We start from the raw sequence: 23,177 nt of genomic DNA on the forward strand, positions 1-23,177 counted from the left end.
GTAAATTATATTGAATGAAGTTGACAGAGGTATAATAGTGAACTCCCACAGCTGATAGCTTCTGCAAATCATTTCTTAGAATTTTCCAGCAAATGTCCCTATGAGAACAGTAGGTAGAATGAATTTACCCTAAGCAGTGATTTTGTGTTAAGTGATATTGGTATTTTTACAAAATCAGATGGTTATATGGCAGAATAATCAGTTCAGGGGAGTTCACCATATCTTCGGGTTTATGCGCTGAGTGGAATTCTCAGAAATAACGATATTATTCTTTTCTTCATCTCCGGCCCCACCTTTAGCCACAGTCTTATTATACATTTGCTGGAGCAATATCCACTTCCAATGTCAGGCTTCATGTTGGCAACTCTTACTTTTTAAACCACAGCTGAATATTTTGCTAGTTGTGATGGTCTCTTAATTGTAGTGGCAAACAATAATGGGAAATAGCTGGTGGTGCTGGAAGTGTTAAAAAAGCGTAGTAGACTAGTAAGTGATAGACGGTAGCGTAAAAGATATAAAAATGTGGTCGCCCAGAAAATGCTCATCTATCACACATCAGGAGGCATAAGAAAACCAAAGCAAGAATACAGAACGTGCCTTTCTGGTTTTGGATTTTCGGATATTTTTACTTTATTCCTTTCTTAGGTTCAGGGTTACTTTGAATGCAAATTCAAGTAGGAATGGTAGTGCTTAGTCTAAATATGAATAAAAAATTTAATTCCCCCTATTAACTTGCTTTGTTTTAACTGTTACTTCTGCTGCAGTCCTTTCTGTGAAAAAGTGATTGAATGGCCCTCTGAAAACTACACTGCTTTACAATGTAGAGGGGAGAAAAAAATCCTGAGGGTGTGTGTGCGTGTGTAAAATTCCATGTTTCAGTCTGTGCATGTGCAGAGATGCATTCTGACATGCATTGTAGTGGTACGTGAGAGTAAAATAATTTTTCTTCTGTCCAAAACAGAGATACTGTGTTCGAAATCTGTTAACTTAGTCATGACAATAAATAAGGGTGCCTTTTATTATACACAGCTGCATTGTTTGTTTTAAGAGTCATCAGCTAGTAGTTACATTTTCATTTTCTGTTCAATTTGGTGTTTCTACAAAGATTTAAAAATAATGTAATCCTTGTTTTACGGTGCACGTGTTCTTGCTCCGATCTCCCTCTCTTTTCTTTGTTTTAAGATTATATTAATGAATACAGCCTGCATGTACATAGTGACATTTTCTTTCTGCGTGTAAAAGATGGCATTGTAAATCCTCCTATAGAAAAATAGCTATTAAGTTAGTGAAACAATGAAAATTGCTACTAATATTAAAAGATTAAAATGTAAAGCTTCATTCTGTTAAGACAAAAAGGTAGGGAAAATATAGTTGTCCTTAAATGTGACATTTTCTTCCTTATTTTTTTTTTTTTAAATTGTCTTGGTGATCTACTGGTCAGAAAGGAGGAAATCTTACAATTGGATATTGATGCAATGTGAATACCGGCCATCAGTTTAAAATCCTGTCCCCGTGTAGTCTACTAATCAAGTTCTCATGTTAGATACAGGGATGCCTTTCCACTGGTGACTGGCTTGGTTGCCTTCTTTGCTTTCTTCCTCTTTATTAATTTTACCTTTTTGAGCTCTCAAACTGAGCCCGAGCTGTTGTGACAAAGGATGGTTACAATGAGCTGGAAGGGGTATACTTAAAAATCCTGTTTGAATGGGTTTGGAATCGTCTTCATCATCTTTGTTTGGTCCTGTTAAATATTGTGACTCTAATGCAAGAAAATCTGGTTGCATTAATCTTACTTATATTTAATGCACTAATTTTTTTGAAATACCTTCTAGGTTACAGGGAATTTTTTTTCTCCTCAACCTTCCCACTTGGTATGCTTGGAGTGTACTAATTAAATGCAGGTTATTTTCTGTGTGTAATTGTCATACTGTTGGTACATAACCTAGAGCCACTCCACACTCCAAGGTTTTTCGAAAGAAATAAGGTATGGTTGCGTCCCGTGTTCTGGCAGAGGAATTTGTTGTCTTCTTTGGGAACTTGCACTTTGAAAATAATTTCAGCAAACACCCCAGGCAAGAAATGGGCAGTGGCAGAGAATATTATAATGAGAGGAAGAGAGATGCAGATAACTTGACAAATCCACTTGTCTGTTTTGGCAATCTGTGTCCACCAGACACCTCATTTACATGACCGGACACATTAAAATGTACATTTGTTTGTCTGTGGGACAGCTAACTGGATACACTCGGGTGCACTGGCAAATACTGCAATGCAGTATTTTTTCAATGTCATTGGGGTTTTGGGGGAGAAGTGGGCGCAGACAGGCTTTTTGCAAGCGAGGTGATGTTAAAAACCATGGTACCTCTGTGAGGGATAGGCCAGATTTTGCAAAATTTCCTAATCTGTGATGGAAAGTCACCCCTCCCCCTTGCACTCTTCTCCCTCTCTTGGTCTTTCTCTTTTTCTTTCCAAGTAGGATGGAGGGAAGAGAGGGGTACACGTGTGTGTGTTCATGCATGTGTATCTTCCCTTCTCACTTGAATGGGTGTGAAGGAAAATGCTGGCATTTGGATGAGAAGGGAAAGAGTATTTGTGTAATGTAATGCTTTCCAGTTGTTTCTGTAAATGTCCACTTACCAGCAGTGTAGGACTTGGAGCAACTTGAAAAGCAAGGGATATTTTTAATTTTATAAACAACTCGGAAAGAGGATGGTAACACTCCAATTCAACAAGTACAGTAGATTTAATGCTAATAAAAATATTGTTTAAAGGGTACCTATATCGTGCCTTGCCTTTTAAGTACGTTTAACCATTTGAGTTAGTGTAAAGTGAAGATGTAGGAGAAACAGATATTCAGACTGCTTGCTTGCTTTTTCCCCTCAAGTGATCAGTCTTTACTCTCTAAAATACTGGAATATTTTAGGTGCAGGGGGCTTTTGTAGGTCACTAGCTTTACAGCAAGAAGAAGAAAGGAGGGAGAAAAGGTCTCAATGTGTCAGAGGCAGTAATTGTCTAAAATTAGCCATCTAGAGAAAGCAGGAAAGGCTTGGAGGAAAGAAGGAGGCACTAATACGTGAAACAGCACTGTGCTAGTCGGGGAGATAATGAGTGATAAATCTGAACTGGTGCAGTGGTGTGATGCCCATTAATTTCTCAGAACCTTGACTTTGCAGGTTTGTTACTCTGTTGTTCACACCTTTAATTATAACTAGTTTTGGATGATAGCTTGGGGCACTGAAGACGAGACCTTTTGTTTGTTGTTTACCGATTTAAGTATTCAGAGAGTTTGCAATAGCATTGGAACAACAGTGTTAGAAATTAAATACCTTCAGATGAGATTATAATAAGAATGCAAGTAGTTCTTCCAACTACCTAACATTGCCTTATTTGTAGCATTTTCATCGCTTGCATAAATTAATTAGAAATTAGCTCAGCGATATTTGGTTGATCTTTATTTTCTGTCACTATAATCTGTTTTCTCTAATGGTTTTGGAGCTCCTGATGCATTATTGCTTCTTTAGGGCCCCAAAAACTAGGGAGGAAGCTGAGAGTCCATCTTACCTATTGTTCTACCCTTGACAGTGTCTTTACATGAGGGCTTTCACCTCAATGGCTAAGAAAATCTGTACAAGTCAGGAAATGCTGAGAACCAGTTAGGAATCAATAATGAAATGGGAAGGACAGAACATTAAGGAAAGAATAAATTTTTAAAAAAGGATAGCTAAGCCTTTGTGTGTCCCCTCTGAAAATGGTACATTTGCACAGTAAAATACAAACCTGGCTTTGACAGTATTTAGAGGCACGATGTATATAAAGTGCTGTAGTACGCCTTTGTTGCTAAGGCACGCGCAATTGCGTCAGCAGTGCCGTTGTGATGGGAAATTATTTGTCCTTGAATTCTGGGAAAAAAAAAGAAAAATGCTTTCTTTATTTTAATATTTTAAAATTAAACTTCTTTAATTGCTGTGAAAATTCTTATGCGTTACTGTTAGTATTTTTCCCAGTCTGGAGACGTGCGCCGCTATTTTTCAGGATCGGGACGGGTAGTGTATGTGGTGGCTTTGGAGCGTTGAGAACTCTTGGAGGTAAAGGCAATGTGATAATGTATGTTTGTCTCAAAACAGACACAAATGACTATGGGAGGTGGCTCTCACTTGCAGTGCTTCGAGAAGGTTCCACGCGTAAATGCGTCTGTCCACGTAAGTGATTTTCGGTGTTGGCAGAGGGCAGCAATGCCACTGGAGCCTCTCCAGTAGCACAAGTCCTTCAGATCCAGCCGCTCTGCTGCGTGCCTGGGTGTGTTCACCGAGCCGTGGAAGGAAAACCAAACCTCTTCCTCTGGTTTTTGCTTCCCAAGGGACGTTTGGTTGAGAACGTCCCATCTGATCCTCCATGTAGAGACCAAAAAGATTTCTGCTGGAGCAGGTAACTGCACTGTGCTTGGGCCCTACCTGTTGGCTTGTAATTGCATGTGCGCTTGTTTGGAGTAGCTGATTGTTTTCCTGAGCACTGAGAAGTATTTTCTCCCAGGTTGAGTGCTGTTGAAAAGCTTTTGAAGGGACATGAGGGATGAAGGAAGCTTGTCCTTCTTCCTTTTCCTCCCCTTAAGAAACTCTCGTTCTTGCATTCTGGAAAACTAGCAGAGATGGAAATACTCACTATTAATAATTTAAGGTAGATCTGTCTCCTCTTGTAAGGTTATGTCTAATTGCCCAGCAAGGATCTGGGATTTCAGGAACTGACTGTGCCCCCTGATTCTTCTGCTGCAGGTCAGGGCAGTTGCCAGAAGTCCGTGTTTCTCTGCTGCCATTAAAAGCAAAACTGACATTTGTGACTTTGAGAAATATTGCTAGAGTGAACTTTGTTGGAAGCTTTGACATTTGTTTAATACATGGATTAATTTAGACTTTTGATGCCTATGATGTGTTTAAGTCAAACTGCTTATAATCGTTCTGGTTTGAGAGGGTCATAAAAAACTACATGGGCAAAATACTAACAAACCTTTTTAATCAGTTGAGTGCTAATCTGGGGAGGAGGCCATGCCTTTTCTCGGTCCTCTTCAGTTGATACGTAGAGTCCCACAGTCATCAGCAGTCTGATGTTAGATAATATATAAAATTCATGACTCAATGGCATGAAATAACCCATGTTGAAGTCACTGCCCCATCGTGGAGTGTTAACATGTTTTGCCTTTGAGATCAGAGGTATTTAGGGGTATTTGATTCTTTTACCTGCTTGAAGGGTTTAAAATGTGACTGCTAATTGCAATACTTGCGTTAATCTTCTCTTGATCCTTCTTGATCTTTGAATTGTGGTCAGTGACTTTGCTTAACTGTGTGCAGAAGAATTTGTTGGGCGAAGATTATTTCTGTAGAGCAGAAGGTACAGTCACGACACTGTAGAAGTAATAATGCACGTAAATAAATGCCTCTTAAATAAAAATAGTTCTAATATCATTCCCCATATATCTTTGTTCCAAATGAAGTTACTGGCAGTAGATGAGTAGGGGGAAGTTGATTTTTAGCAGAAAGCGTGAATGCTGGAAATTCTTCCTAATATGTGTGTGCCAGCTATACTGTGACAATGTTGCTGTCGATTCCCTTCCTGTGAGAGCAGCTGTTCAGGGAATTAAACTCTTTGCTTGATGCAGAGAGTCCTGAAAAATTCAGTGTGCAACTACGGTGGTGGCTGTGGCCATTTTTAGTGTGCCCGTTGATGGGAACTAACTCCATGATCTAGCACAGTAGCATATTGTTCTTTAGGCTAACTGGGCCAGGACAAAATTATCATTCTGTATTTCGTGTGCTCTGTGAGAGATTCCGGAGAGCACTTCAGAATTTGACATTGTGTTTGATAATTTATAGAGCACAGTTTATATTTAACTGTAGACATGCTAATCCAGGGGAAAAGAGTAGTATATTTTTAGAATCCTCTTTTTATTGTCTGTGCTTGTCATCACCCAGCTACTGAAAGAAGAGTTCACAAATGTAGATGCTCACTGGGATAGGAATTTGTTGAGTTTAATTTTCATTATTAGCCTTTGCTAAATGTAAAAGTGAACGTTGTTTGTGTGATGGTCTTTGTGATGATGGAGGAGCTTTGCAGCCACATCTAACCATTGTGGCCGCTGGAGGAGCCACGTTCTCCTCCAGCATTTCAGTGCTAGGCTGGACCAGGACACCTGGGCTGAATAACGCTATAGTTGGGGTGCTTAGGTGATGTTCTAGTTTTAATATGAGTGTCATTTCTGTCACCAACTTCTTTGAGGTGAAACACATGGGTGGAGTGGATCCAGCTCTACGTTTAAAGAGTCGGCCTGTGTCTGCTGAGCATTGTTAAGGACAGCCTAGGCAGTAGAAAGGACAGTAGATTGGTTGGTTTGACTTTAATACTCAAGCTGTTCTTATGTGTTTAAGCTCTTAAGACATTTCTGCCTGCTAATCTGTTAATGCTGCCGCGCTCCCAGCTGCCTTTTGACATCTAAGCAGAATGTACTGTGTGGGTTTTGAATCAGGACAGCTGGGGTGGCCTAGGTACCTCCCTGTCCCCAGCCACCTGTACCTGAGCAGGGGCTGAGCTCAGCAAGGCTCCTGTTGGATGCTTGAGCAGAGTTGTGTTTTGACCATGAGTTTATCTCTGCTCACCTTTTTAAGAGGAGTTTCGATATATTTTTAATTTCTTGGTGTTCAGGGGATGTTCGTTTATTTGAACAAGAATTTGGAGAATTTGAATAATTTGTTTGGAAATTTTAGGAGGCATCTTAGTAATTGGAATAAGGAGGGTGTTTGGTTGGGCCTGTACATGTGGCATGTTTCTCTTCCTTAGTACAGAGATGAATAACTTGTCTAGGATAAACCATTATGATCTGTTAGCCTGACCTATGACAGGTATGTGCATATGCACTTGATATTTTGTCCTCTGTTGGTTAATAATATGTTAAGAATCTATGGATATTGATGTTAGCATAGATGCTTCCGTGCATGAGATTGTTTGAAATTAAGTATTAGAGATATTTATCCCATACACTACATTAAAACTTACTCTTATTTAAGCCATTTTGTAGCTTGTTCTTTTGTGAGACCATCAGAGTAAACAGCTACCTTTGCTTACTAGGAAGCAATTTCTGAATATTTTTCCACCAGAAACTTGTCAAGTTCTCTACTTCTATGACCTGTTCATTACCTTTAAGATGGTGATAGCTGTATTACTTCCTGTAATTCACTGTTTGTCTGCTGTAGCTATGAAAGTCTGTATTTCATGAAAAGTGTATTCCCGTAAGCAATATTAGTGCGGTACAGGGCTGTAGGCTAACAGGTGGATGGTAGAAAAGATGTAAATTTATTTTTTATTACTAATCTAGCTAAGTTTTAGGAGAAATGCACTGTTGGTTTGCAGCAAGCAAACATTTCTAATGATAGAGATAGGACTTAGCTGAACATCACAGTTTCTATTTTGGGGTCTCTCTCGCTGAGACCTGCAAGCAGCAGTATCCATAGAGATGCTGTTGCCAGCAGTCGAGATGTACACATGTTGATTAGTGTTTCCTAATTGCGTTTACCAGTGTGTCTTCATTAAGGTCCTGTTGAGGACAGAGCCTTAAAACATCTTGGATGGGGCATGTGTTTTGCAAAGCCATCCATTCCTGCCTCGTATGAGCCTGTCTTTGCATGAAAAATACATGGGCAACATTTTCACAAGAGCTTATGGCTTAGGAGCTGAAATCCTATTGCAGTGAACATTAATGAATCTTAAATCGCTTAAGGGCTTCTGAAAATTGTAGCTTTTTGTTTCTAGAACTTCAGTAGAAATAACAGCAGTGGGGGGTTGGATGTTCTTAGGCTTCACAGAGAGCCTGTGCTGTCCTTGCTTTGCTTTGCCTTCTGGTAAGTAGATGTTTTTTAGGTTTCGCTGTGGCTTGTAATACAGCTTTCACTGTCTAAACTCTCGGGTTGCAAATGATTCTAGATCATTTTCTTAAAGGGAAAAACATAAAGTGGAATTGTGACAGGTCTACAGCAGCTGAAGACTTGCAGCTGTCTGCTTCTTACACGAACACGTACGTACCCGTGGGAATCTGTGCGTCAGTACACAGTGCAACATGCATATTCCCAAGTCAGTAATATAATTCAGTTACAGATTAGCAATATGTAACTCAGTAATATAGTCAGTAAACCAAACAAGTAAGTAGTGATTAGGAAACAAAACAGAGCTAAAAATAAAATGCAGAAAGTAACCAGAAATGTAAAAATACTTTCTCAATTTCCTTTGCTTTCATTTCAGTGTATTTTTAGGCTCTATGTCCTTTAGGCTGAGGATCTGCCTTAAATGTTCATCTCTGCCGTGCTCTTGTCTTGTTGTCTAGTATCTAGGCTTTTGAGACCCTCTTCAGTCCTTCAGGGTTTGCCTCGTGTACTTAATGCTTTTGGTGGTGTACCTTTTATCACCCTGTTAGCACAGATTTTAAATATGGTTTTTGTTAAGTTACCATCTCGTTTTCAAGAGGGACAGTGCAGTCACTGGGAGACCTCTTGCCTCTGTGATATCTGTCTAATAAACTGCAGTCTGTGGAGAAAGAGGATGTTTTCATCAAATTTTGGCTTGGAGCATCAATCAGAGAAAGATCTTTTTGCTGAGACTGTTTTCTCAGACTCCTTTAGCCTTTGTATGTATCTTGAGAGAACAAGTAGTAGCCTTGGTGAAAAGCCAGGAGGGAATAAGAAGCAATCCAGAATCATGAAATAAATAAAATAAAGCCTTTGTAAAAGTTTAGGTACAGACTCACCTGGCATGAATTTGACAGAAGTAGAAGGGTGATTGAAGAGGAAATAAATGTTCCTTTAGAACTTAGAGCCTGACCACGTTGCCTTTATTCCAGTTCAAAAGTAGTCCAGACCTCTGCGCAGAGGCGGCTGGTGACCCCCAGAGATGCAGGTGGGCAGGAGCCTTTGATGACTGTGTCCCAGTACAGAAGTAGGACACCTCCCTGCCACCAGCCTTTGTTATGGTCTGTGGCCTGTGGGACACAAGAGCATGTAAGGGTTTTTAACCTGAGCTAATTGGGTAACTCATCTAACAGACAGGACACATCTCTTTTCTTCTCCAGGTGTTTTCAATAATGGCTTTCCCCAAAACTGTGTTCAGAGCAGCTTTGAAATGCTGTGAAATCAAGGCTGTGTTCTCCTGAATCTTCCTATGCAGATTATGTTTGATGGCAGGAATGGTAGCAAGCAGTTTCTGCTGAAACCATTCTAAATAAAGAAGGGGGTGTAGCTGACTGGCATTCTGGCAGTCAGTTGGTGGTGGTGAAAAAATGACCCTGATACAGGGGCAGCAGGAAACTTGTGTGTCCATCACCTATTCTAGTTTTCCTCACCATTTCACCAGTGCTGTTGCTGTAGACTTTGATAAGGTATTTGAAGTAGGCTGAAGGACAGAGCCAAACACCTCTGAGGTTTCCAACAGGTTTCTCCCTAGTCTTTGCAAGAGTTGAGGAGCCTGGAAACAGCAGTGAAAAGTGAAGCCCTGTAGAAATTCATAAAGAACCTCAAATTCTGTGAGTTGAGGTAATACATAAGATGGAGCTACGACTATATTCTGCTTCTGGAAGAACGGAATTGTTGTCCCTACAGGTGTGTTGTGCAGCACTTTGCCGTGCTACCCAGAAGTCACTGTGCATGGGATGATTGTCCATGCCTCTGCTCTCCAGTCCTGTGTGTTTCCTTTGCTTTACAGAGTGCAGAGCTCTATGTATAACTGTAGTTCTGCTTCTCCAGTTTCACTCCACCTGTAGGAAGAGTGAAAAGCCATACCAAGTGTGATATGGTGCCTTTGTTCCTACCTGTGTGGTTATTGAATGTGTAGTTCCAAGAGGGGTTTCCTCTGCTGCTCAGTTAGTAGTTACTGATGTTGAAATAGTTGTGACTTATTTTGGTGTCTCCTTTTTCTCCCTGCTCATTCCCTTTTTGTCCTCAAAATCAAATGCAAAACTGTAGAGTCTGTACTTCATGGGAACGTGAGACATTTGTGTGAAACTCTCTCAAAGAAGATGTGATTTGGTGCGTCATTACGCTGGTTTGCTTCTTGAGAAAGTTGTTAGGAGTTCTGTAGAGGACCCTATCACTGGGCCAGGTTTGAGAGTATGGTGATGTATTATGGAGCTGTCACAGCTTACTGTGTAACTTTAGCAGTTTGCCTAGATACTTTCCTCTAGTTTGATTTTTTCACTTCTGCAAAACATGGAATAAAAATAACAGATTTTGCCTTTCTGCTTTTTGTCACCGTGTTGGTACAGCAGCAGTCCTGCCCTTACTACCCATTTCTAGAGCGCAACTTGGTGCTGCTATCAGTTATATCCTTCAGGCACTGCTGTGATAACAAGTAATATTGCCAATAAACTTTGCATTCGTTTCACTGCAGACTGGGGACAGAATATTTTGTTTTAGCATATCCACACAAAAGCCTGTAATGGACTGGTTCAGGATAAACTTAGCTATTAAAGAAAATAATTTTCTCCTCTATTTGAACTGAAGCTTGCCTCTTAAAACCAATGCATTTGTTGTCTTCTCCATTTGGATCATTTGTGTGCTCTGCACAATTATTGTGGCACCCATAAATGTGAATTTGCTGAAAATGTTTGAATGCCATTTCAACCTGAGTGCAGCACACTCAAAGCGAGTAAACCCACTGTATCTGTGCCATGAGAGCCACAGACTGCTAGTTTTCTGAGTTGATATTTTCAGCTGTATCTATATTTAAAATATTAAATAAGACTTTTACTTGAAGGAAGGTAAAGATGGAGCACGTAAAAGTGCATGAGTGGGGAACATGTCAAAATATGGAGGGTTAGATAATGATTTGTTTCTGGGATATTGGATTTGCCTCCAGGCAGATTTACTCAAAAGCTTCATTTTTCTCCTTTATTTCATGCTCATGATGTATTTATTAGGTAAATAATAGCAAAGTCTAGTTGTGCAGTACATAAGCTTTAATAAAAATGTAATCGACAGTGAAATTTGACAGTTGTGTTACAGTTAAGAAAATCTGTGCTGGAGCTGCACACAGAGCATCATTTCCCTCTCCTGAGGTCACTTTAGAAAGAAGCCCACGCAAGGTCTGCGAGAGGTTCAGGTGCACCGACTTATTGCTCTGGCTGGAGTTGTGGGTTTGGACCAGTGAAGACTTGAAATCACTGTCCTTGTCCTTCTAACACCCCTAAGGGGGAAGGTGGTCTGATGTGTTCTAAACGTTTTATGATCCAGCGTCTCGTTCTACAAAAATGTGCCGAATCCTCACGGGGTGAGAGTAGCAGGGAGTACATCTGACAGTGGGGTGTGGAGTGCACAGGCTGGTCCAGGACTGAGTGACCTCGTCTTGGATGTTCTGATGTACGTTCTGCTCCATCCCCATGGATCAACCTGGCTCTGGCGTGGCTGTTAGTGGCTCAGCAGATGGGAAGGCTGTGGATGGATTGGTCAGGAAGATCCTGTAAATGGGTTATTTCTAACCTGCAGAAAAGTTCTAGAGGAGCAGAGGCACTTGTACTGTGCTGACTTCCATTCAAAAGAGCAGATTTGGTGGGAGTTAAAAGCGTGTTTCCCATTGTAGAAGGAAAACCTTTGTGAATCTCTGTTTATTTTCTTGGAGAGGTTTTGTTTGTTTCTTCTTTTGTCATCGTTTTTCGGGAGATGGCTGTGGGACCTCTGCCATGGCACCATTTGTTTTCACTTGTAAAAGCAAACAACTTGCAATGCTAATTAAAGAGCTTTTTTAGATAAAGTAAGAGCTTTGCATTATTTATCTAAACTCTTTTTTATGGGAAAATGTTCTGAGTTTGTTCATTAATGAACACTTAGAAATAATATAAAATTAGACCTCATGAATTCTTCATGAGGTGTAATTTGCCATGATCATTTTTCTTGGCATTTAGGTGCTGTGAACAGTTCATTATTCATAGCTAACTTTTTTGACTTCTGAGTCCTCAAAATGGATATGTCTGCATGAATTTTCTGGGGTTGAAATCTTTTTTTCAGATTTTGATTTTAGGAAAAGATCTTTTGTGGTGTGTTCTTAAAACACATCTCTTGAGTGCCTATAAATAACACTTAGTCTTAAGATTCTTAATTGTCACTTTTTTTTATGCATACCAAATCAAGTTCTGTTTATTGTGGAATATGGGCAGTGGAGTCCACATAATTCAAATAAGAATGGGTGTTGATTATTTGCTGAACACAGGTTCCTTTCTGTGTACGTATGTGGCAGTCTCAGTTCAACATGCAGACCTCCATTTAGTCTGCTGAGAACAAATTTTGTAAATATAAAAAATTTATATTTACATTTATCGAGCCATTGGCTATTGCTTCTGCATGTAATAGGGAGATAAGGCTGTCTTAGGCTGTCGGTAGTTTTCTAAATGATTCATTAACTGTGCTTTGTAATGGTAGATGGATGTCACACATTTACTGTAATAACTGAAGATTAGTGTCAGTTACTCTGGCTTTTAATAGTTGGTAATTGTAATAGTTGTGTTTATGCATACAGGTATTCTTTGCATTATTGTTAGAGCTGATATTGCAGCAGGAGTAAATTGAAATTGAATTAATTGGGAAAAAAAAAACAACGAAGATATGATAGAACTATTTCTGAAACATTAGTAATGTAGGAGTTGCTCTAATGGATATTTGTGGCTGATAGGCTGTGGGAGGGGTTATACCAAGGCTTTTGGTAAGCAGTGTTTTGCAAAACACTGGCAAAGCTTATGTTGTCTTCCCCAAAGCATTTTTTTTGTGAAATCTGTCAAACTAAAATACCTCTTGCTTTGCTGCTACATTACCATAGTGAGAAAAGTAGTGCAGCAGGAAGTCCATAATTTTTAAAAACATGCAGAATTTGAAATATGGGTTGCCTTTAACTTGCAAAATTGCAACCTTTAAATTCTGTCACAGATAGCATTTTTCAGTGTTACAGACTATTCAAATTATTGGTGGCTAAATGATCAAGTGTCTATTAGCAGTAACTGCAGTTTATTCTTCTTCAGAGATGTGGTTACCCTGTATATAGAATATTGTTTTGCGGTACTGGGAGTCTGACAAGTTATTGCTAAAAAAAAATTTAAAAAAAAGAAAAAAGGCGTCTTTATACCAGTAACATGTGAATGTCATCACACATGCCATTTGCTCTGTAATATTTCAAGACCGGTAGTAGCTGCCTAAATTGGGTCAGAGAAGGTCTACAAAAAGAGGTGTTGCTCAGAGTACAGAGGTATTGCTAATTTTACAATCTTCAAGGATAACAGTATTTTTTTTTTTAAAATTAAGGTTGGGGTTAAGTCACTGTTGAATTTTCCACATTTGTTTTGCCTGTATCTGAATAAGCCCTTGATGAGTAAGACAGGCATACAGCCTCTTTTGATATTTTGATAGAATTGGATTGCAGCCCAATACTTTCCTATATTTAAAAAAGTTATTACCAGGAATTAAAACCTAGTAAGTTAACTGCCTCTCCTGGAAACTAGAGTATGGATTTCAAAAATGTTCGTGTTGTGATAAAGGTATTCAATTAAAAATGTTAATCTTAGTGTTGTGGATAGAAGAAAAAAAAAAAAAGAAAACCATACAGCCAATGTCATGTTGAAATCTATTTGAATAAATAATGTTACTCTTATGTAATGTGCTGACTGATGTGGAATCAACAGCTACTTAATATTAAAAACATTCATCGACAAAAATGTCCCAGTGCATGTACACTGAACTCTGCACAGGGTTTGAGCATCAGACATGCTGGGGAGAGGACTGAACGTTTAGGAAGGAGAGCTAGGACTTACCTTTTTGTTACCATTAATAATTTAAGTGTTTACTCGTCACGACAATCAGTATGTACAGCTAAAGTAAGTATTATTCCTTTGTGCCTGTAGGAACTTTGAATGCAAGCTGTGGTGTAGAACTGCTTTTGCACAAAAATCGCTCTGTAAATGGAGGCTTAAAATTATGCAGTAAAGAAAAAATAAATCTGAAGTCTGTTATCAGAAATGCTTTTAATAATTTTTCAAGGTTTCCCTGTATCCATTATCTCTTTTTTTTTTAACGTATGTAGCAGGTCCATTTTCAGTAACCTATGACTTGGCAATAATTTGAAGGGCAAGTGAGTGCCTTGGTTTTCCTTTCTACTTGTGCAGAATCAGGAAAACTTAATTGGAGTTGAGAGTAACTAGGAAGAAAACCTGGCACCTGGTGCAAAATTAGTTTATGCCAAGATACTTTGAAGTATATGAGGAAATGTACTTGTTCAAGAACAGATTTTTACCGAGCAGCTTACTCTTAATGTTCTGAATGTGTTAAATGTCTGAGTTGAATTCTGTTCCTTTGCTTGGTGTGGAAGGTATGCATGCTGAAAATGAACTGAAAAGCATTGCAAAATGCCTAAGTAGGACACCAGCCAGTTTCGAATTTTGTTTTCTTTCACGTATTTTTTAAGAGATCCAGAGTTATTGTCTACCATGGGGAACTATAGATAGCTTTTGTGTCTGTTGCTAATAATAGATGATGTACCTTCCTCGGTGTGTTGTGCTGAAGTCCTGCTTCTGCTGTAACTGAAACCCATGGTATGGTATTCCTGCTGGCTTCAGAAGGGCAGGATCAGTCCCTAAAACTGCAGTTTACCTTGTGGGTTGTGTTGGGAAGAATACGGTCCAGTGATGTAAACGCGCATGGAAAGCTGCAGTTAACCATGTCAGCTGCTTCACTCATCTTCTGACTACGTGTTAGCATCAGAACTGGAATTTTTTCCCCCAATTTTAATCAAGTTGATGCAGATCCAGCCCATACGAGCGGGCTGTGCTGAGCTGAGGTGCATTAACCTTGGGGTGTGAACCCCGGCCCCGCAGCAAAGCTCAGAGCCGGTGTCTGCCGTGGGGTCACGGAGGTGCAGAGATCAAAGGCTCATCTTCCGGCTGGAATCCCTGTCTAAACAGATTTAGCAGCATCTGAAGCATTTAGTGGTATGTGTGAGTAAATACATGTATGAAATTGGATTGAAGCAGGGATGTATGGCCGATACCGGGTGAAAGGGGAAATCTTGAAGGAAGAGCGTGGGGCTGGCACAGCTTGGTCGAGGATGTCAGCAGTGCCTGGTGCCACGTGGCTGGTAAAATTGGCAGGGGGACTCTGGTTTGGATGTGCCCATGTCTTTCAAGAAGTGACTATTTTTGTGCAGTTTATTTTCAAAATGATTCTGCTGTATGGTTTAAGGCATTTCTGTTAAGCACAATGTGACAAGGCTTCTTTTTATTTAAAGGCTGTTAAACCAAGTAGCTATTCCTGGGCTTGATAATAAAAAATAATGGTAATTCAAAACTTATTTCCATTGATAAAAAAGAGGGTTATTTCCTAAATGAGATATTAAACTAACACTGAAGCATTTCAATTAAAAAAAAGAGGCATGATCAGAATATAACCTATTTAGACTCTGAGCCACCCTCATGCTGTTAATTTTAGAAAATACACCCTTTTTTTGGTGTGTGTGTCTCCATCCTCCTGAATTACAGGCCTAATTTGTCACAACATGTACCTCCCTGGATTTAAAAAAGAAAGCAAATTAAGTCTTGAGTAATTATAATAATTACAGGATCAGAAGAATACCAGGTTCAGAGTGTGTGATGCCTTAGCCCTCTGTTCTCCTGTGCTTGTCCCTGTCCCTGGGCAGTGGAGTCTCCTGCCTGGGGCAGCCGTTTGCGTCCCTGTCTCCTTCCTTGATGGAGGGAGACTGAGCCGGTCCGAGGGGTGATCTCTGATACAAGAACCAGTGAAGCTGCACATCACAAACTTCACAATAGGCAGCAAAAGCCACCATTTGCTTTAATTTATCCATATCTGAGCCGAAGATGATGTCCTTTCATTGTCAGCAGCAGTGACAGTAAAGACAGGCTGGAAGCCACAGTAGAGCAAATTACATAGAAATAGCTTGAAGTACCCAGGTTTTTCTGCTTCCTTTGTCTGCCTGTGCAGTATTTGGATGAAAACTTGTGTGCTGCAGATAAACATACAGGCAGCTTTGCTCACGTGATGGGGGGCACTGGTGACAATGGGGCTACTGTCCTGCAACGCACTTGGTTAAGCTGGGTTCTTATTTGTCAGGTTTTTTTGAAAGATCTGGTTGAGTTCCTTCTGTGAAAATTTGAGTTTCACATTTCAAGATAGATGTGCTTGTTATAATTCCAGCCTTGCACCTGTGCCTGATAAGCCTTTCTCTGATTAAACCTTTTGGATTTCAGTAAATATCTGAAGACCTTTTGTATCTCTGAAGATTGCAGATCTAGGGCTTCATTATTTAAAGAGGTGTCAGTTCGTTAGTGGAAAATATAGGTGGAGAATATAGGTCATCACTGGAACCAGGAAATGGTATATCTTGGGACACTGAGTTTATTAATTGAAGGCAGTCTGAATGATGACACGGTGCAGATTGACTGTGCCTGGTTAATGTTGTTGTCATTGCACTCTGTGATACAGTTATTAAATAGGTAAAATATTTTACCTTTTCATATAAAGCCATACACTCAGTTCATCTGATTTAATGGAACTATAATTTTAATTATGATTATTACCTTAAATTATAATTAAATTTATGTGGTTTAAATTTACATTTGTGAAAATGGCTGCGTGATGAAAGCAGAAATCAGCTTCACATTAACAAAAAAAGAAGGTTTTTTAACTGCATCTTAGTATATGCTCACAGCCAAAGACTAGCATGACCTACTTTGCAACAATAACAGAGGAATCAAGCCGGGTTTTTTTGTTGAAGTATCTAAATTGGCCACAAATGCTACCTACTCATTCGTTTGTGAGTATCTTTAAAAATAGCTATTGTATCTATGAAACTTAAGGGTGTTTTTTTCCCCCTTTTCTCCTTTTTTTTTTTTTATTTTTGCTGCAGATAATTAGCACCATGGAGCCTCAGGTGTCGAATGGCCCTACTTCCAATACAACCAATGGACCCTCCAGCAACAGTAGAAACTGCCCTTCCCCCATGCAGACAGGGGCTGCTACAGATGACAGCAAAACCAACCTCATAGTCAACTATTTACCCCAGAACATGACCCAGGAGGAGTTCAGGAGTCTCTTTGGGAGCATTGGTGAAATCGAATCCTGCAAGCTCGTGAGAGACAAAATCACAGGTAAGCGCTTCATGTTGTGGCCTTTACCTGCATGGGGGTCAGTTTGCGTTTGGGGTCAGCAGAACCTTAGTGCTTGTGTTGCAAGTGCTTAGCCCAGGGGATGCTGCAGATACAGTGGTAAACTTCTTCAAATGGCAGCCTTTAGTTTTCAGTGCTGCACCTGGGATCCAGAACAGCTGAGAAACCCCTCCTCATCTTTCACCCTCTATACAGATCTTAGGGGAAGTCCGAAAATTGCCAGCCTGAACGTGTGTAATACCGTGCAGCTGCTTGCAGGAGAGCTCAGGGGATGGCCTTACTTTCCTTATCATTCTCTCTTTTTTATTTAACATTGACTTGTAGTCAGAATGGCTTGAGCCAACTGGCTGTTCCTAATTCCAACTCTTGTTTGAGCTCCACTTATACCTTCATTAAATTTTGACCTGTTTAAGAACACGGTAACCTAAGATTGTTCTGCGTGCCCATCACAGCTCCTTGACCATGGTGTTCTGGAACAGCAGTGAACTGTAGTTGGGACACACTGCTCTGAATTTCGTTTGGGCATTTGTAGATACTGATTAATGAACTATTTCCCAAATACGTTTTAATTTGCCGTGATCATTTTTTGTGTGAAATGACACCCATTGGTAAGTGCTTTCAGAACAAAAGCCTCCCATTAGAGATGCTGCCTCAAGGAGGAGAAATGTCTGCACTATCACTAGGGGAGGTATGGATGGGTGCAGATACACCTTGCCTGCTCCGTATCCTTGCTGCTGCAGCTGGGAATTCACTGGTGCACAAGATGATGGGATGAACCATCAGCCTTTATTGCTTGCTTTATAGGTTAGTTTTATAGGTTGTGTGTCTACTCACACCGTAGGTGGGGAACAGCTGAAATTTCACTGCTGTTCAGTGCATCACCGGCACTGTTATGTTTAGCACAGAGCAGCAGCCTCAGGAATGAAAGGGTTTCAGAAAAGCAGCCAGCTCCTCTCAGGTGCACTCCTGGAAACTTGGGGGTGTGCTCTGTGGAAAGAGGGACCACGGAAAGACGAGGAATTAAAATGCAAATCTTCATACCTACTCGCAAAACATCCTGGCAGCCATTGTACTGGCAGCATTAGGATTATCTGCTCAGTGCTTTTCAACATGCAGTGCTTTTTTATTTATTTCCTGACATACAGCAATGCTCTGGTTTGAACACGAGGCACATAACAAATGGCAGTAGCTGCAGGGCAACTCGAGTCCTCACAAGTGTAGTCCAGCAGAGCTTTCTTTAGCGCATTGACCATGATGTATCTATTGCAATTTATCTTGTGATTTGGCCACAGCTTTGGGCATTTTAAAAGGAAGAAGATTGAAAAATAGAATTTACTTATTTATTCTATACTCTTTTTCTACATACTGTTGTTTTTCTTCTGTCTGAGAAATGTAATTGCATTTTAGTTCAGTTGTTTCAGACAGAAGTGAATACCTGACCCTCATCTGCAGGAGTCCAGCGTGCCTAGCTTGGATTTTGATTGTGGCAGGCCTTGTGTTTCATGAGTACCATATCCCTCAAATCCATGGTTATTTCCTAGCGATAGAATTTCAAGACTTTAGATATTCACTGTTGTTTTCATAGGGAATTGGCTGTCTTTGGATGGAGAGCCATTACTTCATCGGCTAGGAACAGTATTCTTTTTGTTTCATTCCATCTCCAGGCTTTTGTCTCTCTTTGTATTTGAAGATGTGAGAAATTTACTGTATGATCATCTCAGATATTCTTGGGTTGTCTTTTTGCCTGTGCTCTCTTTCTGTGCAAAGTCCATGATTCTTTGATCACTAAAATATTATAAAGGACCCATTCTTTAAAAAAGCCTTACACAGAGACCTTGAGGACATCACCCCTATGTGTTGTCTCAGGAAATGATACAACTACTAAAGAACCAAATTTGCAAAAAAAAAAAAAAAAAGTAGTCCAAATTATCTGTGCTGTATTTGAAAACAGAATTTCATCTGCCAGGGTTTCAGGCCTGTTATCAAGGCAGTGTGCAACATTCCTAAATCTGAGAATGCATGTTCATTCCTCAGATTGAATTCAGAGTTAGTAAATCAAATGCAGTTCTCTGCGAGAAGCAGTTCATGTTTTTAAAGGTTCTTAGAACATGGAGAGTAACAAAATGGAAATGCACTGAGGTCATACCCAGCTCGTCTTTCCGGATCATCACTATGGATGTTCTTCATTAGGCTTCTGGTTGGGTTTTTTTGGGGACAGGAAGGGTGGAAGTGTGCCAGTAGGCTGTAACAGGGATGTCTGGCTTTTCAGGGGTTCTTTGCTTTTTCCTTATTAAAAATCAATGTGACTTTTTTTTTTTAACAGTGAAAACTGTATTGCAAAAAAACCCAGTAAATTCTTAAGCTGTTGCTTAAACAGTGAAGATTTGAGGCAGTATAGGTTTTATCTGGTTTTGGATTTTTATAGTTTATGTTGAAAATTTGACCTCTTTCTTTAATAAATCTCATCTGAGCAAATTCTGTTCTGTTATGCCTCTAAACAAGTGATGTTATGTTAAATCTGATTTGTTTTCACATATATATGAAGTTTGTCTCCTTGCTGAGCTAAAATATCAGATAAATAAACAAAAGAAGAATAAAAAGTTAGCTATAGAGAGAGATTGCTTCAAGAAAAATAGAGAAGGTCATAAAACAAATCATGATTAAATAGTTATCCTGGGAAAACTGTGGTTGAAAATCTCAAATGTATTTCTGAGGCTAGGTAGGATTGAATTAGTTCATATAAAAGATTGCATTTCCTCTGTCAAGGAACTGCACAGATTTTTGTGGAATAATGTTGAGTCTTCCAGAATGTTTTTGGTTTTTTTCAAGGAGTTCAAAGATAAAGCAAGTCTGTTAAACTCACAGGATCTCTGATAGCATTCATGACCTGAACTCTTATTAAAAATGAGTTCAACAATATATGTCAGGAATAGTCATCTGCTCTGTCTCTTTGCCAGTCTTAGAACAGTAGTAGGAGTTTTTAATAAAATTGGTTTGTGATGTTACCCCCTCGCTTTGGAAAGACACATGTTTAAACAAGCATATTCCTTTACTCAAAAACTATGCTAATTTGGTAGTACACCGTACTGAGTTGAATAGGAATGACAGCTTCGAAGACAGCCTTTAATTTGGTATTCAAAACCAAAATCGTAAACTTCGGTTTTGTTTGGTAGCTTCTCAGAACAGGCAGGATATACAGAGGCATTTTTTAAGGATGCTAATGACTTGAGAGAGGAGATGGAAGTCAGGCATACATTTTAATTATGGGGGAGGGGTTGCAATCGCAAAAGTGTTGTGGTGGGTTTTTTTTCGCTGCAGAGATTTTAAGGGAGTGAGACAAGTAAAAACAGACTGAAGATAGTTGCCTTCATTTGGCAGGGGTGTTTAATAAAAGCAGAACTTGTGGTTGTAAAGTGTGCTTATTAAATTCTTCATTTACACTACCTAATTAATTCTAGCATTTTAAATTAACAGTGAAACTGGTCCCTGCTGTACCATTTCATAGCTACAGCATATTTCGTCCAACAACCCAGTTGTTCAGGTTTAATCAGCTGCGCTCAAAAAATGAGAAGGAACCTGAGTTCAAAAAAAAACCCAAACAACTAAGTGGCATAAAATTTTAGAGCAGTGCTAGATTAAGGGAGGTGACTTGATGTAGGAAGACCATGGCTTCAGATGGGTGTGAGGCTCAGCACTAACCAGTGATGCTAAGATATACGGTGTTGCAGATGCTCTTTATTTTTTTTTTGTATTAAGAAAACTGGTGACAAATATCTTCATGACTTGAAGGAGAGGGCTTGAATTCATGAGAATATTCAGAGAAGAAATGCTGAACTTGTTTTGTCCTGTGTTTGAAAACAAAAGATCCAGTCAGTGTAGTGTCCGTCAGACACTGTAATTGCTGCTGACCAAGTGAGTCGTCCTTGTTGACATAGTTTGTGTGGGGGAGAAGAGGGTATTTGTTACTAATTTTTTAATTGATCTGGTAGCCTTAGGTGAGCTTTCAAGACTTACATTTTTATTCCTCTGTAGAATTTACATCTCTGAATCTTCAGATGATCGCTATCTAAAAATCTTCGGTCCTCTAATAATCTTACCTATCTTCAAATGATCCAGGAACACTCTAAAGCAGAATATTTATTGATACAGGATTTCTGTTCATCCCCTAAATTATGATTGAGTTTGCATAACTCTGCCGTGTGGTATAATTTGATATTCTTTGCATGTATAATCAGGAACTTCATTGCTCCACTGCCCAAAATGCAACTCTAGACTTTTTTATGTTTTCTTAAATCATTCCTTTTCAATTTGCAATTCCTTTAAGACCGTGCACAAAGACTGAAGTATTTAATTTTAATTTCAGGTATTTATAATAGGACTGATGCATTAAAAGTGTGTTCAGAAATAATTATGGCATTGTATGTATAATATAGATACTAGAGAAAATCCGGGACAGATAAGCTGTTGGCTCAAAATGTAGCATTTTTGTGTTGCTGCATGTTAAGAGAGAAAGAAATATTGACTCGTTTACCTGCAGCCTTCTCTAGAAGTTATGGATTGTCCACTCCTCACTCTTTGGATGTTCAAACATACGATCCAAGGACCGAAAGCCAATAAAATGGCGGAGTCGGAAATAATGCAGCATTGAGAGTGTAGGGAAGTATTTTTCCTGGGAGCAGTGTTCAGTGCTCAGTCCTCCATACAAACCAGTAAATTCCTGACCTGGCAAGGGTATTCCACCTGTGCTCTGAGCAAGCCACCATGAACCTGATTGAGAAATATGTCCACAGTGTGTTAAGTTGGTATCATGTGCCCTCTATAATATCTTTCTCCTACTTCCCTGTAAGACAAGCAGCTCCCCAGCACATACTGTAAAGGTGCTGCTGTAAAAAAGCCAAGACCCAGATTTTATTTCACCAAGTGTGTCTCTATCTAGAACATGCTGTTCAGAGCTGCATGTTTGGAGTTTCCTGAAATTTAGGGCTTAATTAAGGAGCCTGAGTTTCAGCAGCATCTGGAAAGTGGTAACTGCTTTGAAAGCAGTGGATGGAGAAGGTCTGTATTGTCAGGAGCAGAAGCATTAATTGCACACTGTGGTGATGTCCCTGGGAGGCAGGAGGGAAGGCAGGCAGGGGTGACCACGTTCCCCAGCAGTACCACTCTCCAGGAGGGAAGCTCTTGGATCTGATGGCAAGTGTGCAGTAGCAGGAAAACACTCCTTAAGCTTTCCTTGGGAAGCAGACATCTTCTAGGATTGGCTCGGTGTTTGCAGCGGGCAGCAGCTACGTTTTATGTATTTAATGGGGGGCTTTGTTGCTTTATAGAGTAGATGACCGAGAGGTCACAGTGACCATCTTGGGACTGAAGGAGGACTCTGAAAGCCCATCATAATATAAAGGCACAAAGCAAAAATGGGATTAATGGCTAAATTTAATTATAGAGAAGAGGCCTTTTGCTAATAGAGTTCATGAGAGAAGGTAACCATTGCATGGTTAAGTCTGCATTTGAAACACTTAGGCTGGAAATTGCAGAGATATTAGTAAAATTGTCCTTTGTCAAGGGGAGAAAAGATTTATTTTTATTCAAGGGAAATAGTTCACAGCTATTTATGTTTAGAACCTGCAGATAGAACACGTATCCACTGAAAAATTCAAATACAAAGGCTACCAGTGTTTTTTGTATCTTCTCTCTAAGAATTTTGCAGAAGGGCATGCCAGAAGTGTGTCCTAGGGGAAGAAAAAATGACCCATATGCAGACAAATAAATAGCTTACAGTGAAACCCGGCATTAAGTTACCTGATCTTAAACGACTGAAAGTCTAATCTGAGCATAAACGACTTCTGTATTTTATGTCCATTTCACTGATTGTGCTTTGAAAGTGCCTTCCATTTTGAGATATTACTGGTTCCAGCGGTTTCCCCCACTTTAAAATACATTAAACAGATAGGATTATAGAATGTGGGGATTATGTTAGATAAGACTTATAAACTCTTTA

At 39.6% G+C, this 23,177-nt stretch overlaps 1 protein-coding gene across 6 annotated transcripts in view; it reads left to right on the forward strand.

Annotated features, from left to right (window-relative positions):
- ELAVL4 (ELAV like RNA binding protein 4) overlaps nucleotides 1–23,177 on the forward strand; it is a 68,353-nt gene that overhangs the window by 6,905 nt on the left and 38,271 nt on the right. For all 6 annotated transcript variants that reach the window (XM_027894038.1, XM_027894030.1, XM_027894079.1 and 3 more), the window contains one exon: nucleotides 16,924–17,164. In XM_027894038.1, the coding sequence (XP_027749839.1) occupies nucleotides 16,924–17,164 (241 nt within the window). The remainder of the gene's footprint in view (nucleotides 1–16,923; nucleotides 17,165–23,177) is intronic.

The sequence above is a fragment of the Empidonax traillii genome, unplaced genomic scaffold, assembly GCF_003031625.1.
Source record: "Empidonax traillii isolate 1590-97213 ecotype Southwest subspecies unplaced genomic scaffold, ASM303162v1 scaffold15:size5535645, whole genome shotgun sequence".
Taxonomy (NCBI): domain Eukaryota; kingdom Metazoa; phylum Chordata; class Aves; order Passeriformes; family Tyrannidae; genus Empidonax; species Empidonax traillii.